This window comes from Electrophorus electricus, chromosome 4 (assembly GCF_041902795.1).
Source record: "Electrophorus electricus isolate QZ-2024a chromosome 4, ASM4190279v1, whole genome shotgun sequence".
Classification (NCBI taxonomy): domain Eukaryota; kingdom Metazoa; phylum Chordata; class Actinopteri; order Gymnotiformes; family Gymnotidae; genus Electrophorus; species Electrophorus electricus.
In genome coordinates this window covers 37,667,501-37,695,000 of record NC_137500.1, presented here as the reverse complement: position 1 = coordinate 37,695,000, position 27,500 = coordinate 37,667,501, and the positions used below count along the sequence as shown (strand labels likewise).

At 42.9% G+C, this 27,500-nt stretch overlaps 3 protein-coding genes across 14 annotated transcripts in view; 2 read left to right on the top strand and 1 right to left on the bottom strand.

Moving 5' to 3' along the window:
* The window catches only part of pde11a (phosphodiesterase 11a), a 39,356-nt gene extending 37,754 nt beyond the window's left edge, over nucleotides 1-1,602 (bottom strand). For all 3 annotated transcript variants that reach the window (XR_014123456.1, XR_014123455.1, XM_027018029.3), the window contains exon 1: nucleotides 248-1,602. Coding sequence is in view for 1 of the 3 variants with exons in the window: in XM_027018029.3 (XP_026873830.2) it covers nucleotides 248-1,030 (783 nt within the window). In the remaining 2 variants the exon portion in view is untranslated. The remainder of the gene's footprint in view (nucleotides 1-247) is intronic.
* A 2,535-nt stretch (nucleotides 1,603-4,137) lies between these two features.
* On the top strand, nucleotides 4,138-11,308 carry rbm45 (RNA binding motif protein 45). The gene is made up of 10 exons (XM_027018059.3): nucleotides 4,138-4,635; nucleotides 4,792-4,914; nucleotides 5,343-5,469; nucleotides 5,559-5,678; nucleotides 8,085-8,261; nucleotides 8,531-8,660; nucleotides 8,758-8,854; nucleotides 9,141-9,304; nucleotides 10,019-10,249; nucleotides 11,085-11,308. The coding sequence occupies exons 1-9, from the start codon at nucleotides 4,366-4,368 to the stop codon at nucleotides 10,209-10,211; spliced, it is 1,401 nt and encodes a 466-aa protein (XP_026873860.2). The 5' UTR covers nucleotides 4,138-4,365; the 3' UTR covers nucleotides 10,212-10,249; nucleotides 11,085-11,308.
* A 1,144-nt stretch (nucleotides 11,309-12,452) lies between these two features.
* osbpl6 (oxysterol binding protein-like 6) overlaps nucleotides 12,453-27,500 on the top strand; it is a 44,438-nt gene continuing 29,390 nt past the window's right edge. The window contains exons 1-4 of one of the 10 annotated variants that reach the window (XM_081713633.1): nucleotides 12,453-12,724; nucleotides 20,349-20,458; nucleotides 20,709-21,033; nucleotides 21,161-21,259. In XM_081713633.1, coding sequence (XP_081569759.1) covers nucleotides 20,893-21,033; nucleotides 21,161-21,259 — 240 coding nt within the window. In that variant the 5' untranslated portion in view covers nucleotides 12,453-12,724; nucleotides 20,349-20,458; nucleotides 20,709-20,892. Of the gene's footprint in view, nucleotides 12,741-12,768; nucleotides 13,524-20,348; nucleotides 20,459-20,708; nucleotides 21,034-21,160; nucleotides 21,260-27,500 lie in introns of those variants that run through there. The other 9 variants (XM_081713631.1, XM_081713632.1, XM_081713637.1 and 6 more) reach the window with 9 other exon arrangements.

The following is a 27,500-nucleotide window of genomic DNA, read 5'->3' as shown; positions in this document are numbered from 1 at the left end:
AGTGCACGGGACATCATACTTGAAAAAACTGAAAGAGCGCGATTTTTAGAGCCGTGTGTAGCTAATCAATTCAGCGATCAATAATGTCCCCCTCGTCAGGTTTCATGAAGATAATGAATGATCAACCTTAGGCAACATCAAACGACTAAAATGAAAAGCTTTATATTACTACCAATCAAAGTGGCATGTGATAGGCCCCTAATTATAACTTGAGATACGTCTTTCTTGAAGTAGGACTCTTTCGCACCTGATACGCGTCGGGGATGTTAACGGTCTCTCCATGCTCAGCAACATAGCCTATTATTCCCTTCCCCCAAGGAACCTGGACTTCATCGGAGTTGCTGAGAGATGGCAAAACTGTAGTTCCGGCGTGGACGTCAAAGAATTTGGAAACTAGGGTCTTTTTATTCGCTGTTCCCTCCACCAAGAACAAGGAGCAGCGGTCAGCATCAACCATGATACACACAAACACCAGGATCTTGTAGCTCAGGCTCGTTAAATCCAAGTCGTTGGAGATGTCTTTGACCAGCTCCAGGAAAAATTCCCGCTCGTTGTGCTCCTTGAGGTAGTACTTAAAATCAACCGCGGTGGACGGGTACTGCGGAATGTTGACGCGGGACTCGAGTAATGCGGAGAGGATGTGCGCCGTCGTCGGGGGCAACGAGCTGGCCTTCCTCAGCAACGCTCTCCTCCGCATGCTGGTCAGCGGCTCCTGGGCCCGTGAGTTTACGTGCTCGTCGTACGTCCTGTTGGCGTTGACGGCTTTAGATCTGGCGAAAGTTTTGCGCAGTTCTTTCTGTGATGCCCGTCTCTGTAGACCGTCTCCCCTACTCGCCCAGCTGTCCTTACACATATTAGGCTTCTCGTATTCTGTGGTGCAATTCACGGGAGTTTTGCTTGCTTGGTGGGTTTTGAGCCATTTTTCGACCATACTGTACTTTCCTTTTCTATTTAGATAGTCCTCGAATAATTCAGGGTGGTTATCTAGAAAAGTTTCCACATCAGAAAAGACCACATTAGACACTGCCATTTTTTTACCGCTACGATTCTCACTGGAGAAGAAATACGGACCCTACTGATTCTGAACTGTAAGGATCTCTGAACTGTAAGAATATCTGAACTGTAAGAATCTCTGAACTGTAAGGATCTCCAATGCCAGAGGTTGCGCAGAGTGAGAAATGTCGCTCAGATTACCATAAACTTCAAACAGTCCGTTTTCGGCGATAAGTAGTAACATAACCTTATGCAACTTCAGCATCCGGTTTGGTCAAAATTGTTCTGACCTGGTGCGAAATCCGTGTTCACTTCTTTTCCCCAAACAATTCCACACAGTGTCAAACACTCCGCTGGCTCGTTACCGATGCCATGATATTTGACCGGACGGAACGGAGAGAAAATTCTCTCCCCGAACTTCAGGATGCTCCACATTTTTAACGAGCTCCAGTGATGAAGAGATTAGAGCGAGTTGCGTTTCGTAGGTACACCAGTGACGTTGGATGTGGCGATGGATGTTTCTGCCTTTACGTCCGACCCCGTCATATTCGCGCAACCTATTCCATTCATGCCATAAAATGCCCCTAGAGCAATGTGAAAAGAAGGGTTTCTTTCTTCTTTTGTTCTACGACGTGCTCCAAAAAGAACCATCGGACACCCCCCCCCCCCCCCCCCCCCCCCCCCCCCCCGCCTCCAAAGCGATGTACCTGGTTAAATTCAAATAAATTTAGTTCCTCTCGACGTATATGCCCCGGTATTATTCACTATTCACATTCACATTTCTCAGAGCTAAATCTAGGTCCGCGTTTTGTGTTAAAAGCCATAGCCATGTTTAAGCTATAGCAAAAAATATGATCTTCAGTAACTAGGTTAACTGCTTCATGAACGGATAGAGTAGACATTATTATGACTTTCCTTCAGTGTGAGCAAATAAAATTATACTCATCTTATTTTAAATAAATAAATAAATGGGTTTTGACAAACGTTGGGAAACCCCTTTTACTGAAGATTGCAAATATTGCAAATAGGCGATACATGTTTAGTACGCTATACCGCAGTAGCAAGTACTGGCGACCTCAAGTGGTCATGGCAGACATTGACGTTTGGTCTAATACGCTAAAATGCAAATAAATAATATTTTAGTCTTATTTCTTTATTTACTTACTATTAAATGAGTGTTGCAGCTTCTCCAGCTAAGATGAAAGGTTTCAGATAACAAAAAGTTATTTCAGAAATATAAGACAAACTAAAAGTAATTTTTGGGTAAATTATTCATCTCATGGTAAAGCCACAAAATTTAATTGTTTAAAATGGGTCATTAAAACACTTAAAATACAAAGTTTTTGGGAAGAGCTTAGAAGTGCAGCAAGTAAAACATGGTGGAGTTCATCACCTCATGTATAGCACATGGTACTTGTCTTTATATTGTGTTGTTTTATAACTGGCATATAAATTGTCCTGACCCCATCCTTTACTGTTTTAAGGGGTAAAGCATACCTGTTAAGGAATGTGCATAAACATGTGCACAACAGAACACCATGAAAATGAGACACCTCAATTTTTGCAACACTACCGTTAGATTTGTCAGTGAATGTTCATGAAATCATTGTGGGGAAACTATGCTAAATATTATATATTATATATACTATGCTAAATATATATATATATATATATATATATATATATATATATGTGTGTGTGTGTGTGTGTGTGTGTGTGTGTGTGTGTGTGTGTGTGTGTGTGTGTGTGTGTGTGTGTGTGTAAACACGCTCAATTAACACTCAATTAATGCTGCACAGGTATACACACATGAAGAAATAATGCATGCAATTAGAGGAACACTGCTGGAATTGCTTCTAGTACTAACAACACTGTTCTCATGACAGTGGAGCATCTAAAATTTATTTATGCAATAATAGAAAAGATAAATACATGCAGTATTACCTAATGAATAAACATTAAGATATAGTTTAAATGTTTAATGAAAAGATCAGTGATTTAACTTGTTCAACCATGATGTCACTTAATTTAAGTGAAACCATCCTTCCTCTAAAGAAACATTTCTCTCAAGTGTGTCCCTTAGTTGCAAGACAGCCCAACAGTTAAGTTCTGAAGTTTATTTTTTCTGCATTTTAAGAATATTGTAGAAGGTGGTCTGGCAGGAAACAAAGAAAGACTTTAAAGATTTTATTGATTTCACTACAGCATGTAAGAGGTGGATGCCTTCAAGTAGGCCATGGGATTCTCACAGTCATTCTTCTTCTTGATGATAATGAAGATCATCTTTCTTCCAGCAATGTATTCCTTTGGGCTTTCCAAGTAAACCATACAAATCTTTGTCGCAGATGATACCTGAACATCAGCAAGAGCACATAAATCTAGTGCACGACAACAGCCAGCTAAAACAGTGACTGATTTTTGTTTTATAGTGTCAAAACGTGTTACCTTTGGATGTGCTTCCTTCTCTGAGAAGGCTTCCCTCAGCCTCCCATGCGAGCAGAGAGACCTCACAGGTTGGGTCGCCCTATCTGACACAAAACCAATTTTCCACTGCAAGAACATATGACAACATAGCACCTTTGGCACATTTGCAGTCTTATTCAGCAAGAACAAATATTCTTATAATGACTCAACTTTGTACATGAAAAATTATTTAAAGCTGCTCCAGCCATTCATATATAACCTTTTTACGAACAGATTATGAGTCCCGTGAGACCTTATGAATCATACATCACAGTGGCTAGTGTGAGGGGGAACCTGTTTAAGAAGGGGACAAGTTGTGGGGGCCTGAACCCACTTAGTATTTGGAGGAAAGCATATTATTTATCTAGGGAAAGTGACATTTGAGTAGTCCATCAAAGTTACACTCTTCAAATTAAGAATAAGTAAGCTGAAACCATTTTCTTCGATAGTAATAAACATTACATTCGCCATTATTTCATTTTTATTAAGTTAGCACAAATGGCTTCACTGGGCAAAATAAATATTTTTTTGTTGTTGAAATTTACTATGAATTCATCTTAAATGTTTTAATCCATCGAGCTATCCATGTAGACTATATATCTAGATTTTTATTTTGAGGAATTTGAGGACTTGAGAAACTTTTATTTTGAAGTGCCAGGTTCTTACTGTGTTTGGAACAGCGTTACGCAGTGACGGAGCTTCTCGAGCGACACAGGTCTTGTTTTCGTAGGTTAGCTAGCACGCTAACTAAATAGGAGACCGAGGAGATACACTAAAAAAAGTTCCCTTTCCATTAATTCTAGCTTCATTTTTGTTGACTTGTTTTTATTTTGCAGGGCAGCTGGCAGTAGCGCATAACTAGCTAGTATATTGCTAACACTAAGATAGTGTGGCTAGACCGTTTGTATTATGGAGGACTACAACAGGCCGTCATCTTATCTCGATGACCCCCCAAACAGCCGCTTGTTTCTCGTTACCAGTAAATCCATCACCGAGGACATAATCCGGGAGCATTTTTCACCCTTCGGTGAAGTTCAAGATATTTGGGTAGTAAAAGACAAACAGACGAAAGAATCGAAAGGGGTGTCGTTCGTGAAATTTGCCAAGTCCTCCCAAGCGTGCACAGCCATGGAAGACATGCACGGCAGATGTCTGGCGGAAGGGACCAAACCCATCAAGGTGTGTGTGGTAAAGTCATGCCTCTTCATCAAACGGCATCTCAAATTCCGGAGGCTGCAGAGATTTTGAACCACGAAGTGGATTAAAATTTTTATTTTTATTTTTTTCTACAGATGGGTTGTGCGCGTCACTTGTGTCGTCTCTTTTCTTGCACAGGTGTTCATCGCCCAGTCTAGATCGTCTGGTAGCCACAGAGACGTGGAGGATGAGGAGTTGACCAGAATCTTTGTAATGATCCCAAAGACCTTCACTGAGGATGACCTGAAAGAGACGTTCAAGGTGTCCTTCTGCTCCAAAGGTTTTACACTAAGCAAAATTGAGGGCAGTTTTTGTAGTCTGACTTGCAGCTTTTGTAATATCTATTGTCTACAGACTAATTTAATAGTTTATGGTTTTGCTGTCAGCAATTTTATTTGATAGATTTGATTTATTGAAATTCCTTAAAGATGTACCACCATAAGCTATATACAAGTACTATGCAGTATAATATACGGATTTTTTTCAAACATTTCTAGTCGTGAAAGGCAGAGGATTTTATATAGCTGATGGAAAGCTTGAGTTACATAACCTACAGCACTTGGGGATGACTGCTAAGCGTCATGTAATTCATAAAGCAGGAGTGTTTATATTCGGTATAATTCTAATTGAAATCTCTTGCTTTCTCACTCTTTTCTGTATCCTCTTTGCCATTATTTCTCCAATTACAGACCTATGGAGATATAGAGTATGCAATCATCATAAAGAATAAAAGCACTGGAGAGAGTAAGGGTTTGGGCTATGTGAGATATCACAAACCCTCCCAGGCTGCCACTGCCATAGAGAACTGTGACAAAAGTAAGTCATGGGATCGTACTTTTCCTTTCGACATCCAAGCTTACACTGGTTAGATGTATAAAAGTCTGTGATCTTTTCCATGTGTCTAGCATTCAGAGCCATTCTGGCTGAACCAAGGACAAAGAATTCTTCAGCAGACAACGACTATTTTGGCAACTCCAGATCAGACCATGTCACGAATGAGCCGGGCTTAAGTGCCTACCCTTTTGGTATGTATTAAATCCTGGAGTACTATCGTTACCCTCAATATTACCTGCAGGACTGAGGAATAAGATATTTATATATTTGAAACTTTAACTATGGATAAGTGTAATGTGGTTTTTATTGCCTTGTATACCCATTCTGAAATAGATGAGCTCAATTTGATTTGCTTTTTTTTTTTGTTTGTTTAATGTTACCTTCTTGCAGACGGTGTGTGTGTGTGAAATTATGCATGGATTATGAGTTAGTTATTGATTTTCATGTAGAACACTGATGCTTCTGTCATGGGACTGTCAGGCTAAAACTGCATAACAGCAGAAAGAAAAGCCTTAAATACTCAAGTGTTTTCAGCCTAATGTCCATCTGCTGCAGCTGTGGTTGGACATCATTGACTTCCTCCAGCAATTATTTGGTTGCGTTTCCCTTATAAAAAGTACCAAAAAAACCAGATGTCTTGTAACACCATTATAAAGGAAGCCTCACAGTAACTGGCTTTATGGTCCCCTTAAAGTAGGCTTTGTTTTAAAAACCTCCTTTGGTAATATAGCTTGAATTAAAGTGTTATAGACCACATGTTTCTTATGGCTCAGTGTACCACATTTAAGATCATTTAAAGGATGAGAGTGTTTTGTCATGCCAAAACCTACTTCATCCTTTTGTTGTTGTTAACTAAAGGAAATGTAGGCGAACACTAACAGCGTAAGTGGTATTTTAACATTAAGCATGACACCAGTAGAACCACTCTTCAGTGTATATATCTAAATATTAACATTGAGAAAATAGGATCAGTACGAGATTTTGAACTCCGAAGCTGAGGAGAAACCTCAGAGATTGTTTAGAGTTTTTCACAGTTTTGGATCCATAAGATTCAACACATAGCAGTAAACCATCTGAATGTAGGGACAGACAAAAGACCAGCGCCACTGACCTAAGAGTACGACCAAGATGGCAAAGGTGCAGAAGCTCTTCCAGATAAAGGGTCTCGTGCAGGGCCTTGTATGTTAGCAGGAGGAGCTGAAGTGCAATATGCTAGGAAACTGTTAGCCAATGTGACTGGTAGAAAAGAGTGATGAACAGAACGTAGAAGCTAATTAGGAATGCCAATTAAGAAAGATTTACAGTAATGAAGATGGGATGTTGTGAAAGTGTGGGCAAAGATTTCTGCATCTATAATGTTCATGGAGCGAAAACGTGCAGTATGGCAGAGGTGGAAAAAATCCTTTTTATAAGGGTCCCAGTGCGTGCCTGAAACAATTTGGTTCAGATTGCATAATTTTCTTGGGGTTTAATTTAGAAAACTTTTTTTTTCTCATCCCAGTTATCTTATTAGGGAACAGGGTTGCAGGTTGGTATAGTCACTGTCTGTTGTCCACATAACGGTGGAAACGGAGAGCAGGACCATAATAAAAACACTAAAATAAATCATACAATAAAAAGTTAGGGGTCGAGGAGGGATCCCTGAGGAACACCCAGTGTAACGGTGTCAGTAGTTGTTTGGTTGGTTTGTTTTCTTTCTTAAGAAGTTAAACCAGGCAAGAGCAGTTTAATGGCAGTAGCAGAGCAGTGAGCAATGAATGTGTCCTGGTTTATCAGAAGCAACAGTGATGGGCAGGTAGACAAAGCACAGAGGCAAAGAAACAATAGGCATTCATTGGAAACCGTGGCAACCTTTTATTCATACAGGAAACAGGAAGGCTAAACCAACCTGAATGTCGAAAAGGCTGAAAGAAACGGTCCCATCTACTCTAATCTACAGTCATGTGCTCTCCACATGTACACAGATACAGTAAACAAAAGCAGCTACACAGATCAGCTAGCGGCAGCCAGAAGCTTAATGAGTGATTGGAACTCTGCTGGCAAAAACGACACCAAAGGTTGGTGAGAAGAGGACTCGCAGAAGGACAGACAATGTAGCGCGGAGTGGCCCAGAGCACGCAGCCAAAAACACATAGCGGACACAAATCAACGGAAAAGATACAGGCAAAAATAAGAGTCCAAACAAAAAAAGTCAGCACACCCACACACTCAAAAAAGCAAAACAGATAACAAAATAGTCCACAACCGCATGCATACAGAAGACACGAAGTGTGCTCCATGTAGAAGCGGCAGTGCAGATGCAATTCCCAACCAAAGGTTCGAGCTGTGCTCCTTTCCCACCTTTTTGCTATTTGTTGTGGACTTTTTTCATGCCTCACAAAAAAAACGTAGCAACTAATCACAGGAGCTTTACATAACATCAGAACATGAGTTAGGCGACAGCGCTATGACACAGTAACACGCTGTTAAAAGGTTTTTTTTACAGGTGGCAGAATCTATGGTAAGTGCTCTCAACGTCTGTACAGGAAGACTGTGTTACTTGTTTTATTGAAATGAACCTCCAGCTAAAACACTGAGGAGAGCATGTTGCTCTGTAGGTGCCGAGGCCACCAGCTACACGGCCAGCGACGGCTGGAACTCAGACTTGATCACCAGGTGCCTGATGGTGGCGTCACGAGCAGCTGTCACTCAGGAGCAGGTGTATGGCCTGTTTGACCTGATCCCTGGGATGGTCTACTGTGAGATGCAGAGAGACCAGTACGGGTTTAGCAAAGGTAACACACCGGCCAGACCGCTGCGCCCTCACCTGCGTCGTCTGACCCAAGACGGGCGGATGGGTCGTAGTGCGTTCGCAGTGAAGTAGATTATACTCTATACGTGGAGGACATCTTCGTGAAGTTGCCTTGAGTATAAAACGGGAAAGTGTATCGAAAATGATGGTTGAGCCCTTCTCATGGCGTGCGTTCTCAATGTACATTTCTTTTTAGTATTTGAGTAAATAGTTTCATGCGAACAGAGACCTAACAAAGCCCGTTATCCACAGGACAGGCAGTGATTCGGTACAATAACCTGGGTTCAGCCGTCTATGCTAAAGAGAAGCTGAATGGCTTTGAGTATCCACCTGGAAACAGACTGTCCGTCACTTATATTGACGACGGAGAGGACCGCACCAGGTACGGGGCTCAGAGTTGTTGCTGCCTCACGTTTACGATCGACACGGTCTAATTCAAACCCCTTAATACTGTGTTTCTCCCCCCTCTGTCTCTACAGCCCTGTGGGGAAGATGGCCATGCAGCTGGTTGCAGCCCAGATGATGTCCATGGTCTGGAATGGCCCCTCTGGACCTCAGCTCATGAAGACCACCGCAGTAAGCACCACTCGTTAAATGGCATATGGTGGAGTCCAAGCGTTTAAAAATGAATCATGTATTATATATATAATTGTTATACAAGCATGTGGATTACAGTACTGTAGCCAAAAGTGCTAATTAAGATTTTATAGCAACAGCAAGTACCACATCAAAAGCTTTTTAAAAGCAGCTTCTTGGCAGGCACATACTGCTTGGTGTCAGCGTAGATTGCGCACAGCGGTGTAGTTCTGGCCGTGTCTTATTGATGGCCGGCGTGTTATTGACAACTTTATCTGTGCTGCAGGGCTACGCGGCGCCCACGGTGCCCCAGAAACTACGTGTGCAGACGGACGTTCCCCTTCCCGCTCATAAGAAGCTGGCTCCTCCTGACAGCGCGGTCAAAGAAAGGCTGTTTGTCATCTTCAACCCCTCACCGCTGCCAGTGGATGTGCTGGAGGATGTGTTCTGGTGTGTGCGTTGGGGGCGGGGGTGGGGGGGTGCTTGGTGTGTGTCACATCTACAGAATTACACATCATGTTTGAATGTCTATGAAAGGCCACTGGTGATCAACTTTAATCATATTCAAAGTATATTTGTTGTACAGTGATCAAGAAATGACTTCCTGAAACCATAAAAGCCATGGCCCTCTGTATTTCATACAGTTTCCCCATTAATTACATCAAGACCACAGTTTTCCTTTGTGAAGCCAAAAGTGCTGTTTGACGGACAGTAGCTCTAACCTACCAGGACTTGCGGCTTAAGAGGATGCTTTTTCGGTCTCATCACTGACGTCTCTAGGTGTTTCTCGCCTTTTCATTCTATCGTTGACATCTCTAGGTGTTTCTTGCCCTTTCAGGCTCACTTAGCTTCATTTTTCCTGTTGCATGTCAGCACTGCCAGCCGGGGGGATGGGGTGCGTGTGCTCCCTCAGAGGTGTGCATTGGCTGCTGCTGCTGCAGCTTTTTTCAAAGCCCCAAACGTGGTGCGTTAAAGGACCCTCCATGGGTCCCAGTTCTGAGCTGTAAGCCGGACAGTCATCTTACAAACGGTATTTTCACGCAGTGCTGCTTGGCAGTTATCCCCAAGGCAAACCCCTCTCTAGTACAAGGTCTGTTAAACCCGGCAAACCGATTTGCCCCGTCTCATCGCCTTTTGTTTTCCGATGTGCTTTTGTTGCCGCAGCCGCTTTGGTTCTCTGGTGGAGGTGTACCTTGTGCCAGGCCGGAACGTCGGCTACATTAAATATGCTGACCGGAAGCACGCGAACGACGCCATGGCTGCGCTACACGGGAAGGTGGTGAACGGGGTGAAGATGAAGGTGATGCTGGCAGACCCGCCAAAAGAGGAGTCCCACAAACGCCAGAGAACCTACTGACCCTTGGCCTCCGGATCAGCAAAGCCGCGTCATCACAGGTAGGACACAGGTCATGGTAAGAAGAATGGAAGAATGTTTTATCAACAGCCATCTTTAAAAAAAAATGTATTTGCCAGCTGTTTGTCAGTCTAGGATTACATAATGAGACCACATGTGTAAGTATCACTTAAAGAAGTCCCTAAAACTATATCCATTACAGTAAATAAAATGCATTAGCATTGGCATTTAATTACAGTATTTTTTCAGTGATAAAATGTGTTGACAGTATTCTGTTTCATCATCCCATTCCTTAGATCTCCTCAAATTATGCCACATGTAAATTATCTTTAAAAGCAAATATATTTTAATGAGGTATATGTCTTCTCTTCATGATGCCTTAATGCCATTTGAGACTCTTCTAAGTTATCACCAAGCATAAATAGGATACTGCTTGTCTTGAGCAGGTCAGAGATATGATCTGTCTTTTGTTACCATGCAAATTTTGTGCCAGCAGCTTTTTTTGTGCCAGCAGCTCATCATTTTCTGAATGGAAGCTCAGTAATGGATTACATGTGTCAGATATTAAAAATATGCATAATTTGTATATAACTCAATTTGAGTGACACTATCTAGCAGCATGGCCAAGATATTCCATCTTACATTTACATTACATTAGGCTGAAGTGTCTCTGCGCCTCGTTCAGAGACTCATCCAGAAACACTTCAGTAGGATCCGTCCTGAGTAGAAAATTAAATCACTGTATATACTAAGCCTTTCAAAGCCATGACCTCTCGGAAACTAGTATGTGTTTGCTGCATGAACCGTACACATGTGTGGCAGGCCCTGCAGGAAGGTGTTCTTGTGTAACTGGTTATACTGTCTTTGTTTCTACAGAGTTGTAAGTGACATGACGCATGACCTCGACATGACCTGACGGATTTTTACGATGACACGACCTCATAACTACGGACAGTGACTACCATGTGTGTAAGAGGTGTTAGGACAGTGCTTAACCTGACAGACCACACGTACAGTCACCGACTATTCACTGCTGGTCCCATATTTGGGTCTCATGTAAATGGTCTTACTATTAATAAAAACATGGACACAAACTTGAATTGCCTTGGAGATGTTTTTCGCTCTGTTTGCTTTTCAGTCATTAACAGTTGCCTGAGGTTTAGCATTGTTTCTTTTAGAATAATGAGGGGCTTTTTTTCCTCAGGAATATTTTGGTCGTTTTGTGAACATTGATGGCAGCCACAGCACCAATATACAGGACATATGAGATTTATCTTTTCTGTGTGGTTTACTCTACAAAACCTTGTGTTTCTTTCAAGCCCCCAAGGTTTTCAATTCTACCTATTGACTTTTCATTGACTGTACATGGTAATATCTGGTACAAAGAGTGTCTTCGTGAGAGATTTTTCCAATTGCGAATGTTTTATATTTACCAAATTACTAAATACTTTTCTGATCTTAAATCTAGGTAATATAGTTAATGATTCTAATTTTTTATATGCTCTTTTTATTATATTGGCAGTGCTAACCCTCTCCACGTGTTCAGTAATCTTGTGTACAGTAGACATTGCAGGCTGTGCAGTTTGTCCACATGTGTACTGGCTCTCTTACTGGGTTAGTGTTAACGATGACTCATTATTTAAACTAAACTTGGGAATGATAAAACAGCCCCAGCTTTATATTCAGTGTGAAAATTGCGTTAAGCAACTTGAATAGGACTCTGCTCTCCACAAGGTGGCAGATGGTTTAAAGTCAGCATGATTAAAGCTGTCCCATAATGATGTTTGTGGAGCCGTAATGAGAGCGCTTTGGATTTGCAATTTGAGATGTTCAGAATGAGTCATGATATGCTTTCGATCATCTAACATAATCATGTCTATAATTACTACGATTATGCTGCAATAAAAAAAATCTTCGGGTTAACTGCCTAAATATTGCAAGGTTAAATACTGAAGGGGATTTAACTAGAATGACTATCCAAGTGGAAGGACAGGATTACTTCAGAATATCTTATCTGGGAATGGGTATAGGGCGTAAATGAATAATGCGGAAACACATAGCTAGTCCACGTGACTTTTTTTTGTCAAGGTAGCTCGGAAGACCTATTAATTTTCCATATGAGGCTTTCAAACGTTTAGGCAGAAATCGCCTAAACTCTCGGCGTTATGCGGACCCTGAGCTGCACCGCCTCCGTGTTTTACGTGGGACAGACGGGATCTGCGCGATCCAGTCCGGGTCTTCCCTGCGGCCCTGGAGTCTCCCTTACCGCAGGGAGGAGCGTCGCGCAGCATCCGTCTAGTTGCTTTCAAATCGGACCATACACAGCACTTTACTGACTTTATCGACCTCATTTTGGAGGAAAGAATTGACAGTATCACTAGAATAGCAATGGTCCTCAGATGGGATAATCGGGGAAATACAGCTTTTTGCTGACAGAAGAAAAAAAAACAAAAAACCGTCGCCAGTAATTACAGCATCCGGAACTCGCAGCATCGGTTTTATGCGCCAAGATGATGGTCAGTACACCTAACGGTTGGTAGGCAGCTCTACAGTAATGCTCGACTGGCTTCTGTACGCTATTCTTCAATTTTGGTTATTATTTATCTGCCTCGTTTCATGTAAATCTTTTTTTTTTCTTGTGTGCCATTGCTTAACAGGTGTATTTTGTCCATTTGGGTTCTGATTAGAATGAATAGCATTAAATGACAGGTAGGGTATGCATTTTCCTTTTTCCAGACTAAAAGTAATAGCGTTCTGTTAGCGTCATGAAAATCACCATAACCAAAACGACCCATATGTTGCTGCAGTGAAATGTCAGTCTAATCAGGCATCCACAGCATAGGTGAGGTTCGGATTAGGCCAGGTGACTGGCGAGGGCAGTGATCGGTGTCCTGTGCCCTGATACCAGCCTTCCAGCCTCCAGTAACGTTAGTTTAGTCGTGCAGCATTTCACGACGTTATTGAGGGTTTCTTGCACCAAATATCGCCCTAGTCAGTGATGCCGCTGGAAGTGGTCAGAAGGTGGGCCCCAGCGTCCTGCACGTCATGCTTAAAGTTACTTCATACGCACATGCACGGTTCGCGCGCGCCGCGCGGGTGACCGCTTAGTCCTGCACAGGGGTGCATTCCTAGGGACCCTAAACCAAGGTCAGACGCTGACATTGCAGTGTCAGCGACAGTAACACTGTCCTTCAAACGGAATCGCGATGAGAGGACTCTTGTGTTCATTCAAGTGCTCGTGCAAACCGTGGAGGTGCATTTTACTACAGCTGGGAGCGAAAGCAGTTCAAAGGAGGAACTATCTTCTCTAACATGGTTTGTCGTATGTCCGCCGTCTCATCAAAGACCAATAATAATAGCCACCGTTTCATTTAACCAAACAATTAGAGAAACACACACTTGAGAGCTTAGGATGAGACTACAAACTTGGCCTTAAATGACGGAGACAGTTGCCTATTGTACATTTGTGAGTGAGGTTAACGTACCTTCTCACAAACTAACTTGATTTTCCTTACAGACGCTTCAGTTGCAGGACAGTTTATAACTGTTCCAAATGGACTATTCTTAATTACAGTGCAAATAATATTGTAATATCCAGGATAACATTTTCTGATTAAAACCATCCTGCTCTCCACACTATGCTAGTTAGGTGGACAATACTTTGTTCTAAAGTTACCATTTATGTAAAGACTGCACCCCATCCAATGTAAGTTAAGCCGGGCGACTGGGTCTGACAGTTAGACCTCCTTTTAATTATGCAGTATAGGACAGTGTCCCCATGACCATAGACACAGACTGCTTAACCAATCACCCTGCAGGTGTGGTGAGTCAGCAACACATCTAATGGTTTACACGCAACAGTGGGTGGTGGGTAGCTCCATCCTGCATGTGGCCTGTATTTATCTCCACTTTAGCAAATAGAGATATCTCACAGAGCAGTTTGTTTACATCCAAATAGTGCCTTTCATTATGTATGGGTTCTTGAGTGAAATTTTTTTTTCTGTTGCCCAAATCTTTTAGAGGGTAGCAGGGTGTGTCAGCCTATTATCATAGTGAAATCCTCAGCTCATTTGGTTGTGTGTGTAAGCTGCTTAATGTTCTCTGTCACCGGCTGTGTGGTTATTCTAAGTGAGACATTCATAGCAAATGATGTCAGAGCGAGGTACGCTGTAAAATATCGACGAATCACGAATACGAAGTAAAGCGAGTCAACAGCTTCATTTAAAATCCAGTTTTTGTGGATTTGACCCCTCTGTACTTGAGATGTTCTGCAAAGTTTGTCCGGAAAATCATAAGAAAGCAGATAAAAGTGGCTTTTTTGTTGGAGCTACAAATTTTAGAAAACAGTCACTCGAGTGTCACAACAAATCTCTCTGTCACATTGGGTGTATAGCAGCAAAAAAAAAAAAAAAGCCACTGGCGTGTCTGGACCACTGGATATGTACATACGACAGATGAACTGTGAAGCTGATTCCAAGTTGACCAAATTAGTCATGACAGCATTTAATATGGTTGAAAGAGAAAGACCTTTCACTGACTAGCCACATGAGATAGGCCTTCAAATGCATAAAAATCTTTTCATTTTAACACAACAGTTCATTAATTATTCATTAATTAACGTTAGGAAAGATATGATTTAAAATGGAAAGTCTTTTAAGGTGAATTTTGTGTTTCTTATGAAACCTTTGTTTATTTACAACAAAAATGAAATTATATTTAGAGAATGTAGACTGATTTTAAGAATATTAGCTTATGTGTGCTTATTTATATGTGAATACAACTTTAAATAAAGATTTGTTTGGGACAGTAGAAATTTGGTTCGGCACAGTGAACTCAGCGGTCCCTTGCCTGACTGTGCTAGTTGTGAAAAAAGTTAACGTTGAACCCTGAGAGCATCTCTTGTAGTCATAGGAAACCTCTGTTGGTTCTGTCTAAATACTGCCATTAGTTTTAGTGAAAAGGAACCCCACCCAGAATCAATGTGCATATTTTATTAATTCAGAATTAAATGTGCTCGGTTTTGCACACTGACTAGCTGCTGCTATGAAGGTTATGAAGTATGGCCTTGTATGTGGAGTTCTCAAAGTTACGCATGCATAAAGGAGTCTGATCTGGGGTCAGTTGGGTATTTTCTCCGGTGTTGGTTATCTTAGGCTTAACATTTGGAACAAATCAAATTGTGATCAACATTAAAAAAAGCAAATTCATACTGGTCCTTTCACCGACGTAGGTGTGTGTGCGTGCGTGTGTGTTGGGTGAAATGCTTTTAAAACACCATGCCTAGCTCTTTTTGACACCATACAAGTCTAATCTCACTCCGTCCTGAAAACTAAAATTAGACAAGTGAAAAATAGCCTTTCCCCTCAGCATCTATCTCTCCTTGTGTGTAACACAGAGGGTATGCGTGTGTGTGTGTGTATGTGGGCGGGTGTGTTTGTGTGTAGGCGCGTGTTAGTGTGCGTGTGTTTTGAGAGGAGGACAGTAGTAATGATCTGTGTCGTGGGCTCCTTTTGCTGTGACACGCCATGCACAGTCAGACAGTGTGTAGCTTCTTCAGGAGCGATTTTACGACCAAGCTCTGGGCATCAGACGCTTTGCCCATTTTGGTGCCATCCCATCTCGCGCACACTTCCAGCTCTTTTAATCGGCTGTTTATCAAGGTCTTTGTGAGTCATCTGTCTTGGTGCGAGGCAAACACACGATTGGGTCGTGCAACTTGTCTCTGCTTATGTTTGTCAGCTGTGTGGTCATCTGAGCACCACTGAAGCTATCGGTGTAGTGTGACGTATGGGGATACTTTTTAAGGACATACATTAGTAATGGCATTTTGTGTTAATGAACTGCACATGACTAAGCTGCGATATCTATAAATATGCAATTGGCTTAATTATGCTGCCATACTGGAACACGAATCGCTCTAAAATTTACAGCTCTGTGCTGGGAGAGGCAAGGAAAGAGCTAATTCAGAGTGTCAACAATGTGTCAACAACAGAACACATTTGTACGGGTCTTACCCTGAAGAGTCAGGCCTACTAAGCTTTCTTTTGGTAGACAAATGTTACAGCCACACACACACACACACACACACACACACACACACTCAGACACGCACGCACGCACGCAGACAAAGAGCCGCATCAATATTTTAAACCATCCCACCAGGTCTTCTAGCTCAGAGCCAACACCCAGCCGCAAAGTCAGGTGAGAGCACACAGGAACAAATGCAGGATCCTGTTGCTGGGAAGCAAGATATGTGGGTTAATTGGTTCCTCTCTGGCACTACAGCTTCCCCTTTCATTTGCAGCTTTTCGGGCGACACCAGAGTAAAAATGTAGTTATGATAACAAGGGTTTGATGGATACGGTAAAAGAAGAACAATCTTCTGGTTGCCATCTCTTACCGTTAATGATGGCTGTGATGCAACAGACTGGAGTCTCCCTCTCTGGACAAAGTTAGCTATCACTGATCTTAATGTTCTCCTCTCTCTTAATGCTCTGATTATAGCTTAGAGAGCACTACCACACCCACACCCACACCCACACACACACACACACACACACACAGAGCGAGAGAGAGAAAGCCATCAGGGACAATAGAACGGAAGACAGAAATGAACAAATATACACATACAGTAATGGCGACGCGAAAAGCAGACGTTCTTCCTGCAGCATGCAGAATATTGATTCAAGATTAATTGCAACATTGCGTCTTGCAAATTCTAATGTGCCAAGAACGCAGTCACTTGCTCTGCCTTGCGTGAGCAGCCCCAGCACTGTCTTACGCAGCGACAATAACAGTGTTTCCTTGTGGTCACTGAATACATTTTCAGGCCTTTCATTTTAATTTTGCAGTTATTGCAGTTTTCAGTGATGATAATATTTAAGTTTTTCAAGTCCCTATTAAGGCTCTGCGATATGACCAAAATATCATATCGCAATATAGACCATTTCATATCCAGATACATATAACTATATTTCACATTTTCTGTAAATTCAATAAAAAAAGTCAATATAAAGCATACGGAAAGACATGTTTCTTTCAGAAAAGTTTAACTGGAAAATGAATGAATTTGTTAATTAGCGATAGCTAATATTAGTTATCCTGTGGTAAATATTGGCTATAGCAAGTTGTTTAGCTATCAACCAAATATTTGTTTTACATGCAAAATATACGATCAACATCAGATAGGTCTCATTCAGTCTCCAGCAGTTTACACCTGATTTGGCACAATATAGTTGAGAGAAATTGTCCTCTGTCAAGCCACATGTTAGTTATTTTCAGTGGTACCATCACTGGTTTAAAAGGCCTGATATGTTTTGTGTGTGTGTGTGTGTGTGTGTGTGTGTGTGTGTGTGTGTGTGTGTGTGTGTCTGTGTGTGTGTGTGTGTGTGTGTGTGTGTGTGTCTGTGTGTTGCTGGTTTAAACGGCACACCTGACATGGTTTGTGTGTGTGTGTGTGTGTGTGTGTGTGTGTGTGTGTGTGTGTCACTGGTTTAAACGGCACCACTGACGTGGTTTGTGTGTGTGTGAGAGAGATGTGACGTGTTTCTAGTAGGTGTGATACATTGCCAATTATCTCCTTTGAGACAGCCATGGACACTGCAGAGTTGTATGTTACCAGTGTTTTAGGGAGATCTGGCTGTGATGTAGGGATTCTCAGGCCTGTCCTGTGTTTGGGGCTGTTGTTATTGTGTGTGCAATAGAACCTCTTCGTCTAGAAAAGACAGAGCAGAGCAATTGGGTTACTTATAGCTGCAGGCAGTGACACAGCACAGCAGAGGAGACTTGATCCAGTCTTATAAAGTAACATCCCAAAGCCGGAAAGCATTTTTACATTTGGCCAAAATGCTTGTTTTTGCTCATTTTGCTTTTGAATTTTCAGTTTCTCTTTTCCCTTGTTAAAAGCTTTTAAAATCTGGAATAGAATTTCCTCCAGTACATATTTCTCTGGTGTGACTATTTCAAATCTCCTGTCACGTTCATTCCCTCATACACACTTGCTGATAGCCTTTATGTTGAGAGGTTCCCCCGAGGTGGAGAACCCCGAAATGGTTCTAGCTGTCGCTCTTTAAACCAGTGTGTAAGAAATGAGAGCTTTTCTCCTCTGTGTGAGAGCTCGTCTGGGCCTAATTAATCTGGACAGGGTCCTGCTCCTCACTGCATAGCTAATCAATACTACTACAGAGTGAAGGCCTCATAATGCATTATGCTCCATCTCTCTCTCACACAGACATTCCAGTTTCACAGTACACAACAGTGACCTAAGCTGGCTGCTCTCTGTTAGTACACAATTGAGACATAGCACAGACACAGTACAGACACCACTAAGACGCAGCACAGTCTAGATTTAGCACAGCTTCCTTTTTGTCATTTTAAGCTTGCTTTACTGCAAAAGCAGCTACTAGTATAGCTACTAGTTTTGTGTGTGTGTGTGTGTGTGTATGTATGTGTGTTAGAGAGAGAGAGAGCGAGAGAGAGAGAGCGAGAGAGCGAGAGAGAGAGAGAGAGAGAGAGAGAGAGAGAGAGAGTGTGTTGGTAACCATAAGCAAGAAATAAGATTATGTGGAATCACTTTCACCATCTTCAGCATTTGCACAGCGACTGCCTTACATTGCCTTACATTCTCACTCACTTCCTTTCAGTAGTCAGTTTTGATTAATGACAAGAGGCACTGACTGGCATTTGTCCTCATTATCCCTGTTGTTTCTCAAGTAGTGCTGATTCTGAGGAGTTGGGCAGTGCTTTTGGAACAACCAAAAAAAACCAGTACTAAAAATAACATCTCTGTACCATCAAGAGTTGCATGTTTGTTCCCTGTTGTGGCTGTTAGGGCTGAATGATTTGACGTATATATTTAATTGGTATTATTCTGATCAATATTGCTTTAATATTATATTCTATACGTTAAGGTGCACATAGTTTCAAACATCTGCCTCGTATAATAAAATTAATTTGTGTGAAGCTGTGTGAATTTCTGATCTGAAATTTCACATTGAAATAATGCACTTTTACTACTTTTTATTTGAACACTATTACAGACATTACTTTAGTATTATAGAACAACCAGTTAACAAACTTGGAAAGCAGAAATATTTTAAAGACTCTCAGTAATGTGGTGAGTAATGTGTAGTTGTGTAATAACTGTGTAATGTGGGCTATAGCTTTTTATTTTTATTGCACACCCAAACGTATATATACTTTAGAAAGAACAGGGCATTCCCTTGCCTTCAGGAGCTGTCATGCAAGTCCTGAAGTGAGTGTAGTGGGGTGTGCTGGATTATTCAAGAAGAAAATGGATGAAGGTGGTGGGATGATTAGATCTTGTGAGTGAAGGCACGTCTGAGGTGTCAGTTCATTCTGGTTCATGCAACCACTGAAACCAGTGTTCATTTGTTCAACACTGTGTAAGTGTTTTCATCATGGAACATGAGAACATCATGAATCATGAAACAGTATGTGATGCAACCTTGTTCTGTAAAATGCCCTCATCTTCTGTCCACTGGATTTCACAAAGCCTACAAGTAATTGCATGAAGGAAAAGATCCAGAGGCTGTGACTCATCAGACCATATGTAACTTTGCTCCATAGGTCTGAGGTACTCTTTGAGGTACTCCTAGTCAACTGCTTTGTGGACTGGACTTGGATTCCAGAAGTTCAGTTTCCATTGAGACTGGGTTAAATTTCTGCAGATATTTTGGAGATGACAGTTTCAGTATTGGTCAAGCATGTTGTCTGCCTGTCCCTGGGAACTTTAGCTTGCTATGTGCCAGTGTTGTTTGGCCATGTTTTGAGTATGTTGCCATGATTTTAAATACTCTTCCCATAGCATGCTGTTGGTAAACATGAGGGGAGTCAGTATTTGGATATTTGAGTACAAGGAAAGATAATAAGGTACTATTGCAAGGATTAAGACCACAAGTTATCTATCTGGCTGTACTTCGCATGCTAATACGTCATGTTAAGGAAAGTCAAGCATGTCCTTTAGAATAATTTTGTTTTGTTGCAGAACTGAGGAAGTCATCGTGGGTTTTTTTGTTTGTTTGTTTGGGGTTTTTTTGCAAAATGGCTTGGCCCACTGCAGTGTCTGGTCATCGTAATGCTTGCACCTGTACGATTGGGTTTCATGGTTCCATGGCTCAGGGAAAGCAGAGGTAAAGAGGCAGATGCTGAGGGGCTGGGACAGACACAGACTGACCATGCGAGTGCAGTGAGACGTCTGCTGCGAGGAGATGGGCTGTCGGAGGGTGGTGGTAGGTTTGGGATGTCTGTGAGACTCTCATTCTACATACTCACTCACATCTACACCTGGAATCTTTCTGGGCAGCTTACATCACATGGTTATATATTTGCTTTTTGCTAGTCAGAGGCAAATGAGGGCAGTTTCTGTGCTTTAAGCCCATCTCAGTCTCAGTCATAATCATCGTTAACAAATTGCCCTTGTTTGTTTAAACCCGATCATCACCTCACATCTCTCTCTCTCTCTCTCTCTCTGCATTTTAGGTGAGGAGCCGTGAATTTGCCTTCTGATTTCCTTCTGAGGTGTCTTTCTCTGGTCATGCTGTTCACCAGTGGTGAGAGCAGACCGTGAGGTGACAGAGAGAGACAGCGAGAGAGAGAAGGAGAGAGAGAGAGAGAGAGAGAGAGAGAGAAGGAGAGAGAGAGAGAGAGACCTGCCTTCTTCACCATGTCACACCACCATTCGCGAGGGCACCAGGGCCGTACCGACAGCATGGAGGAGAGGAGTGCCACGCCTATCCACAAGAGCTACACCCCCACACACAAGAGCACCTCCTCTTCCTCTTCCTCCCAGAGGGACAGCAGACAGGTGAGCCTGGGGAGCGGTGGGCTAACTGCTCCGGAGGGGAGAGTAGAAAGCATCTGTCTCCAGTGGGCTGTGAAAAGTTGTTAAAATGCACAGTACGGTATTTTGATTAAAGGTGCACTTCTCACAGTCTTTCCAGAATGGACTAATGCAGGGCCAAGAAACTAAACACAGGGGCAAATTCATAAAACCCAGCATCAGATTCAATGTGCCAACAAGCATCGCTGAGGTAATACGCCTCCTCATTCATAAATGTGGAAATTGGCAGCATATTCTGTCATTTGCATGATATATGGTGCTACTGTATTTTTCCCTGACTTTCATACGACATTAGTGATTCATAATAGAAAACTGTTTTGCGGAACCTGAAACTGTCTGAGGATAAATGTCCCAGTCAGAAGCTGATGGGGTTTGTATGATCTGTTGTCTAACAATTTTTGGTCACACATGCAAGTCATCAGCAAAATTGTACACACGCACACATTTAGCTAATCGACAAATGTATTTAAAAGGCACATTTTTAGTTTATTTGGAGTGAGCATTACGGTGACCTTTGCAACTGCAATAGTAGGTGTAACAGAGGAAACAGATGTAGTTTATAAACTGAGGAGAAATACAATTTTGCTGCTTTGATAGGATTTGGAAGAAGAACTCACGTCATGAACTCAGCACAGCCGTGCTGTTCCCATCTTGATGAAAGTTACAAATGCATTACATTTGTTTGGAACTGGCAGTATTCAGTATACCACTAGTCTTATGTTTGGGGTTAGTCAGTCATCTGTCTCTTGCCGTGTGTCTTTATTATGTATGGCCTCATTTGCGAGTTGGAGTTGATTGGCTTTCACCGCGGGCATAGGTGAATTTAGAGCAGTGCTAAGTCGACACTGGTGCATTAATGGTGGCAACATCAAATATATGAGTAGTAGTTCAATACCATGTGGCACATTTGGCATGCCGTAGCATGGTTACCTTCAGGGTTTCTCAATCAGACCCGTAATGACTTAAAACCAGTAAAGCTTTCGACTAAGCATTGTAGTTCTGCACATGTTTCTCATATATATATATATATATAGACACACACACAATATATATATACACACACACACACACACTTATCTATTTTGGGATATATATCTAATTCTCTACTTCTCTACTCTGGTAAAAAGGGAACTTTGGTTTTCCTCCTTCCATTCTGTGTCTGTGCCAATTTGAACGCAGCACATCTGAACGCCTTTTTCAATGAGACGTCCAGCGGCTGGCTAACTGACGAAGTGCCCAACTTCATCTTTCCTTTTTTGCCAGGACTCATGACAGCTGTGTGGCTTATGTACAACACATGCTTTTGCTGACATTCTTAGCACTGTGACCGGAGGAAGCTAGGACAAATCTGTCCCCGGTGAAACGTCTGTTGACATACACGAAAAGATTTCACGTGAATTCAAAAGGTGACGCACAGAGTTTTGAAGCTTATTTGCTAATGCCCAATACACCTCTCTGTTCTGGACTCTTAGGGTTGTTGTAGCTAAATCACTAAATGAAGTCTTGGCCATAGAAATAAGTATTCTGAGTGAATGGTGGGTATGTAATAACTGTAAAAGTGTGTGTGTGTGTTCAGTTTCAGTGAAGTGCTACCAGACAGTATTCTCCCACATATTACTGTATGCATGCAATATGCCTTACTGAAACAATGAAGAATAAGACCACGTCCTTTTAGCCCAGCAGAGGCCTTTTAGACACACCAGCGGATCAGGTTCAAAGCTGATCTAAACACAGCAGTGTTTAAGCTTGGTCGCCTGCAGCTCCCTCTGCATACTGACTCTGGGTCAGTCTCAAAATAGCAACACTTAGTGCCTCTTGTAAACCTGCTCGCTATCGTGTGGTAAATCAGGCTGAAAACCATCAAGCCCTTCTCTCACTCCCATTCACTCAGCTTTCAAAGGGATCAGACACAGATAAACAAGCACACATTCCTGCTCACTTTTTAACTTTAGATGTATGTAGGCTTTCTGCCTATGGTATTTGTTATGTACCAATGTTAGGTCATATGTCATCTGTCATCTGTCATATACATTAGAACTCCTGTAGTGGACATAGTACAATCTTTTTTCCCCTCTCCTATGTTGCATGTATGGAATTCCCAAGATGACCTTTCCTTTCTTCATGTTATTCCATTTTCATTATTCCATGACATTCTATGCCCAACCTTTGCATCAAGTTCAAACTCTGTTAGTAACTTTGGAAATGGATGAGAAATAAACAAGGAGTTTCACATGGACACAGAAGTGTGATGGGTTAGAGGCGCCCCATGCTCTGTCTGGGGTCATGTGGGCACTCGGGCAACTGGACACTGTTCTGGAAGCTTTGACTTCACAGCTCTCCTATGTGAGCTCATGAAAAATGCATGAGAAGAACTGAGAGGCTGGGTGTGAGCGTTACGGGGGTGCAGGAGAGACACATCCTCTACCTTTCTCCTTCTCTGTGTCTCCTTCTCCTTTTCTCATCACCTCTCTCTCTCTTGCTGTCTCTCACTCTTTTTCTCTGTCTGTGTGCCCTTTACTGTCATTGGCGGAGACTGGCAGAGGTATGTTTTGAACGAGTGAGTTAGTGGGAGAGAATTGAAGAAAATACGCTGAGCATACTTGGAAGGAACAGAAAAGAACTGATTCCCATGGAAAAATTCCCCAAGGTGGCCTGAAATGATGAATGAATACTAATCAGTTTGGCTCTGGGATGGAGACGCTGTGTGTGTGTGTGTGTGTGTGTGTGTGTGTGTGTGTGTGTGTGTGTGTGTGTGTGCGAGGTTCAATGCGACCGTGCTCTGTCAAATCAAAGGTACTTCGCAGCTGCGGTACTGCAGTCGGGGAGTTTTCCCACGTCCCCCTGCTGCGGGGGAAGCCCTCTTTCTTTTACTCCACCTCCCGCGACCTCGCTGTTGCTGGGGAGCCCTCCACCTGGGCCGCATCCCTCCTACACGGCGAGCGGCTTGTTCGCGAAGCCGGCTCGTACGGTAGAGTCTGACACTAGAGAGGAACACCGGGGGGGGAGCTGCTACTGGCTCTGCATCTGCTACCAGCTGCTGTCTGAACCAGTGAAAATCCCCCCCAGCCACCATTGTGCCACCATGTTCCAGCATGTTTACACATCTGCACCATCCTCCACTGTCAAGTGAGATTTATTTAACAGCACTAGGCCACAATGATTTGCCCATTAGTGCCACATACGCAGCCCCTCACTGAGCTGAAGGCTTCTGTAGTGTGAGTGATGTATTGCGTGGGGCTGTGCATAGCCTAGGCAACCACTCAGTAGCATCAAAAGCAAAAGCTGGCTCCCTCCACACTCGTACCGCAAGTTCTGAGTTGTGATTTAGCTTTTGGGAGTCCCGTCCCCGCAGATGGCAAAGATGGTAGGATGATTAATGGTAGGATGATTAAAAAGCTCAGTGCTGGTGAGTTTCCCTGGGAACTAGGACACCGCCCCAGAAACGCCCCTGCAGAGGCTTAGAATGACAGGAGGCAAATGATGTGGACCAACAGCATAGCAAGGCGTGTATGTGGGCCTGTGTGAGAGAGAGACAGGCCAGTTGTGTATATGGGCCTGTGTGAGAGAGAGACAGGCCAGTTGTGTATGTGGGCCTGTGTGAGAGAGAGACCGGCCAGTTGTGTATGTGGGCCTGTGTGAGAGAGAGAGGCCAGTTGTGTATGTGGGCTTGTGTGAGAGAGAGACATGCCAGTTGTGTATGTGGGCCTGTGTGAGAGAGAGACATGCCAGTTGTGTATGTGGGCCTGTGTGAGAGAGAGACAGGCCAGTTGTGTATGTGGGCCTGTGTGAGAGAGAGACATGCCAGTTGTGTATGTGGGCCTGTGTGAGAGAGAGACAGGCCAGTTGTGTATGTGGGCCTGTGTGAGAGAGAGACAGGCCAGTTGTGTATGTGGGCCTGTGTGAGAGAGAGACCGGCCAGTTGTGTATGTGGGCCTGTGTGAGAGAGAGAGGCCAGTTGTGTATGTGGGCTTGTGTGAGAGAGAGACATGCCAGTTGTGTATGTGGGCCTGTGTGAGAGAGAGACCGGCCACTAGACTTTCCCCATGTAGGATGGTAAGTTCCAAGCATTATCACTGTGCAATGAATTTCTGATTTGGCATTCTGCCATACACTGTGAATACATGCAAACACACACACAAACACACACACACACACACACAAAAAACAAAACAACAACAAGCCTGATGCGGAGTGTGAGTAATCTGCTGTCATTGTGTTGGAGCAAGCCTTTCCCAGATCGTGGTAAAACCAGAGTTCATGTGCTGGTAGCTTCTGTGGGAATGATAGCATTGCATTTGTATTTAGAGATTCCATTTTCTCTTAAGGAGTCCCCCAGGAGCATTTGTCCTTTATCTGGGTCTCACATGTGCACCTCTGATGTTGATTCAGTGGTATGTGTGAGAGTGTGTGTGAGTGTGTGTGTGTGTGTGTGTGTGAACGTATCTCAAGAGACACATATGCTCAGTGTGCCTAGATTACAGTGTTAAACATAAAGGCTGCTGAACATAATGGCGTATTAATCTTGCCATCATTACACTCTATATGGCCTTTCCTGTTTCCTGTGGACGCGAGATGGCACAGCCTGCTGTAAGAGAACAGGACAGGAGGAGGATGAAGCAAAGTGCCACCCTTTCCCAACGAGCTCGCCAGCCTTCACAAGAAACAAACAGCCGCTAGAGCACGAGAGCTGTTCACTGAGCAAATACCAAAACCTCCCCCCACAACTACATGCAGGTCTGTCCTTTTTGTACCCCAGGACACAGTTCTCATCAGGAAGCAGGACAAAAGAGCACAGCCAGACCTCACGGATGACGCAATTGGCTCCGGCATCGACCTAATTGAAACAGGTTAATGAACAAGAAAGACAGACAAAGGACACTACGTGCCTCTCTGGCCTGGCGCGCAACACGTGGCTTTGGAGAGAGTAATGACTGTATCTCCCCGAGCGCTGAAGTTCCTGGAGCTGCGTATAGTGGTGGAGGCTTCTGTAATAAAGGTTGGCATTGACGTTTGGGGCGCGTAGGGGGATTCAGTTTTCCTCTCCTTCAAGGTCCTTCACTGCCTCTTCACCGTGCTGTGTTTTAGGACAGCGTCACCGAGTGCCTTCAGATGAACCGATGTGTTGGTTTGGAGTGCACTGATGTTTGAAGTGCAATCTGATTAGGTTATCTGCTGATCCTGATGCCGATACCTGTATTTTAGATGCACTACATAACCTACGTGTAACCCAATATCGGACTGATCTAGATTGAATGAAATGAGCTGAGACCTTTTAGCTGTGACATTAAGCATCTGGCCCTCTTGTTTCAGGTCTAGATGGTAATGAGAAAGGTCATCTGTGTCTCCCTAGAGTATTCCTCCTCATCTGCAGCATAAACTAATTAATGCGGCATCGTATCATCACTAAATATCTTAATCCCATTACCACATAGCGCTATGATACCGATACGACTGTGCATTTATAATTACGCCATCATAAGGAAAACAGCATTAGAGTGGATCCTCTTGAACGGTGTGCCTTTAATGGTTTCTGTGCTGGTTAATGGCTTAGATATGGTTTACTAGAATATGAACATGTGGAGTTTGATGGCGTGATGCGGCACTCAGGCTGCTAGAGTCCGGACATGAGGGACTTGCTGGCAAATTAAAAGGTGGAAAGAAATGGCTTTGGCTTATTCCTGGGAGACCTCTGTGGCATTTATGACTGCCTGACATCCTAGCAAATAACCGTACGTTTCACTTGCTTGGCATGCAGAAAAACGCCTCAGTTAGATGTACTCTCCCGGGATGTTAATGATTCCAGCCAGGAGAACCAGACGACAAGAGCAGTCGTATTCTTCCACGCCTGGAGTCCGATTTCCAGTCCTGGATTTTGTAATCGCTGCAGGTTGATTAAACAGTCCAAGTAACTGTTTGGCCACTTAATAAAGGCAGGGTGAACCTTACGGGCAGTGATTGGAACATCTCCGTTCTTTTGATTTACTGTCAATGATTACAATGATGCCATATTTTTTAAGGTCCAGAGTTGATATCTGTGATCTCATGGAAAAACTTGGAGAGAATTAATTAGGTCTTATACTTAAATCTCTATTGTACCACCAGTGACTGAGGCTGCATTGTTCTTACTGACACTGTGGCAGAACTGTTGGGTTTATCCATTTGGAAAGCCAGTATGCTCACTGAGGTTCCTTACATTAGGATCATTTAAAACAACAAAAAATGCAACATCAGCAGCAATAAGTATCATATAAGCAGAGCCTTCAAAACATGACAAACAGTTGCAATAGTGACATATTCCATTACCTGAAATAATCATGTGCGACTGCATGACAGGATGTCCTTTTTCTTATTCCAGGAGTTAATAAACTAACCAACAGCTTGAAACATTCCATTCTCATCTGCCAGAACTATTTATTACATCTAACACAACG

Excerpts from the sequence above, each read along its gene's own strand:
- rbm45 (XM_027018059.3), top strand. The coding sequence starts at position 4,366 with ATGGAGGACTACAACAGGCCGTCATCTTATCTCGATGACCCCCCAAAC. Across the intron at positions 5,470-5,558 it reads CATAGAGAACTGTGACAAAA|CATTCAGAGCCATTCTGGCT; the intron begins GTAAGTCATGGG and ends CCATGTGTCTAG. Across the intron at positions 8,262-8,530 it reads CCAGTACGGGTTTAGCAAAG|GACAGGCAGTGATTCGGTAC; the intron begins GTAACACACCGG and ends CGTTATCCACAG.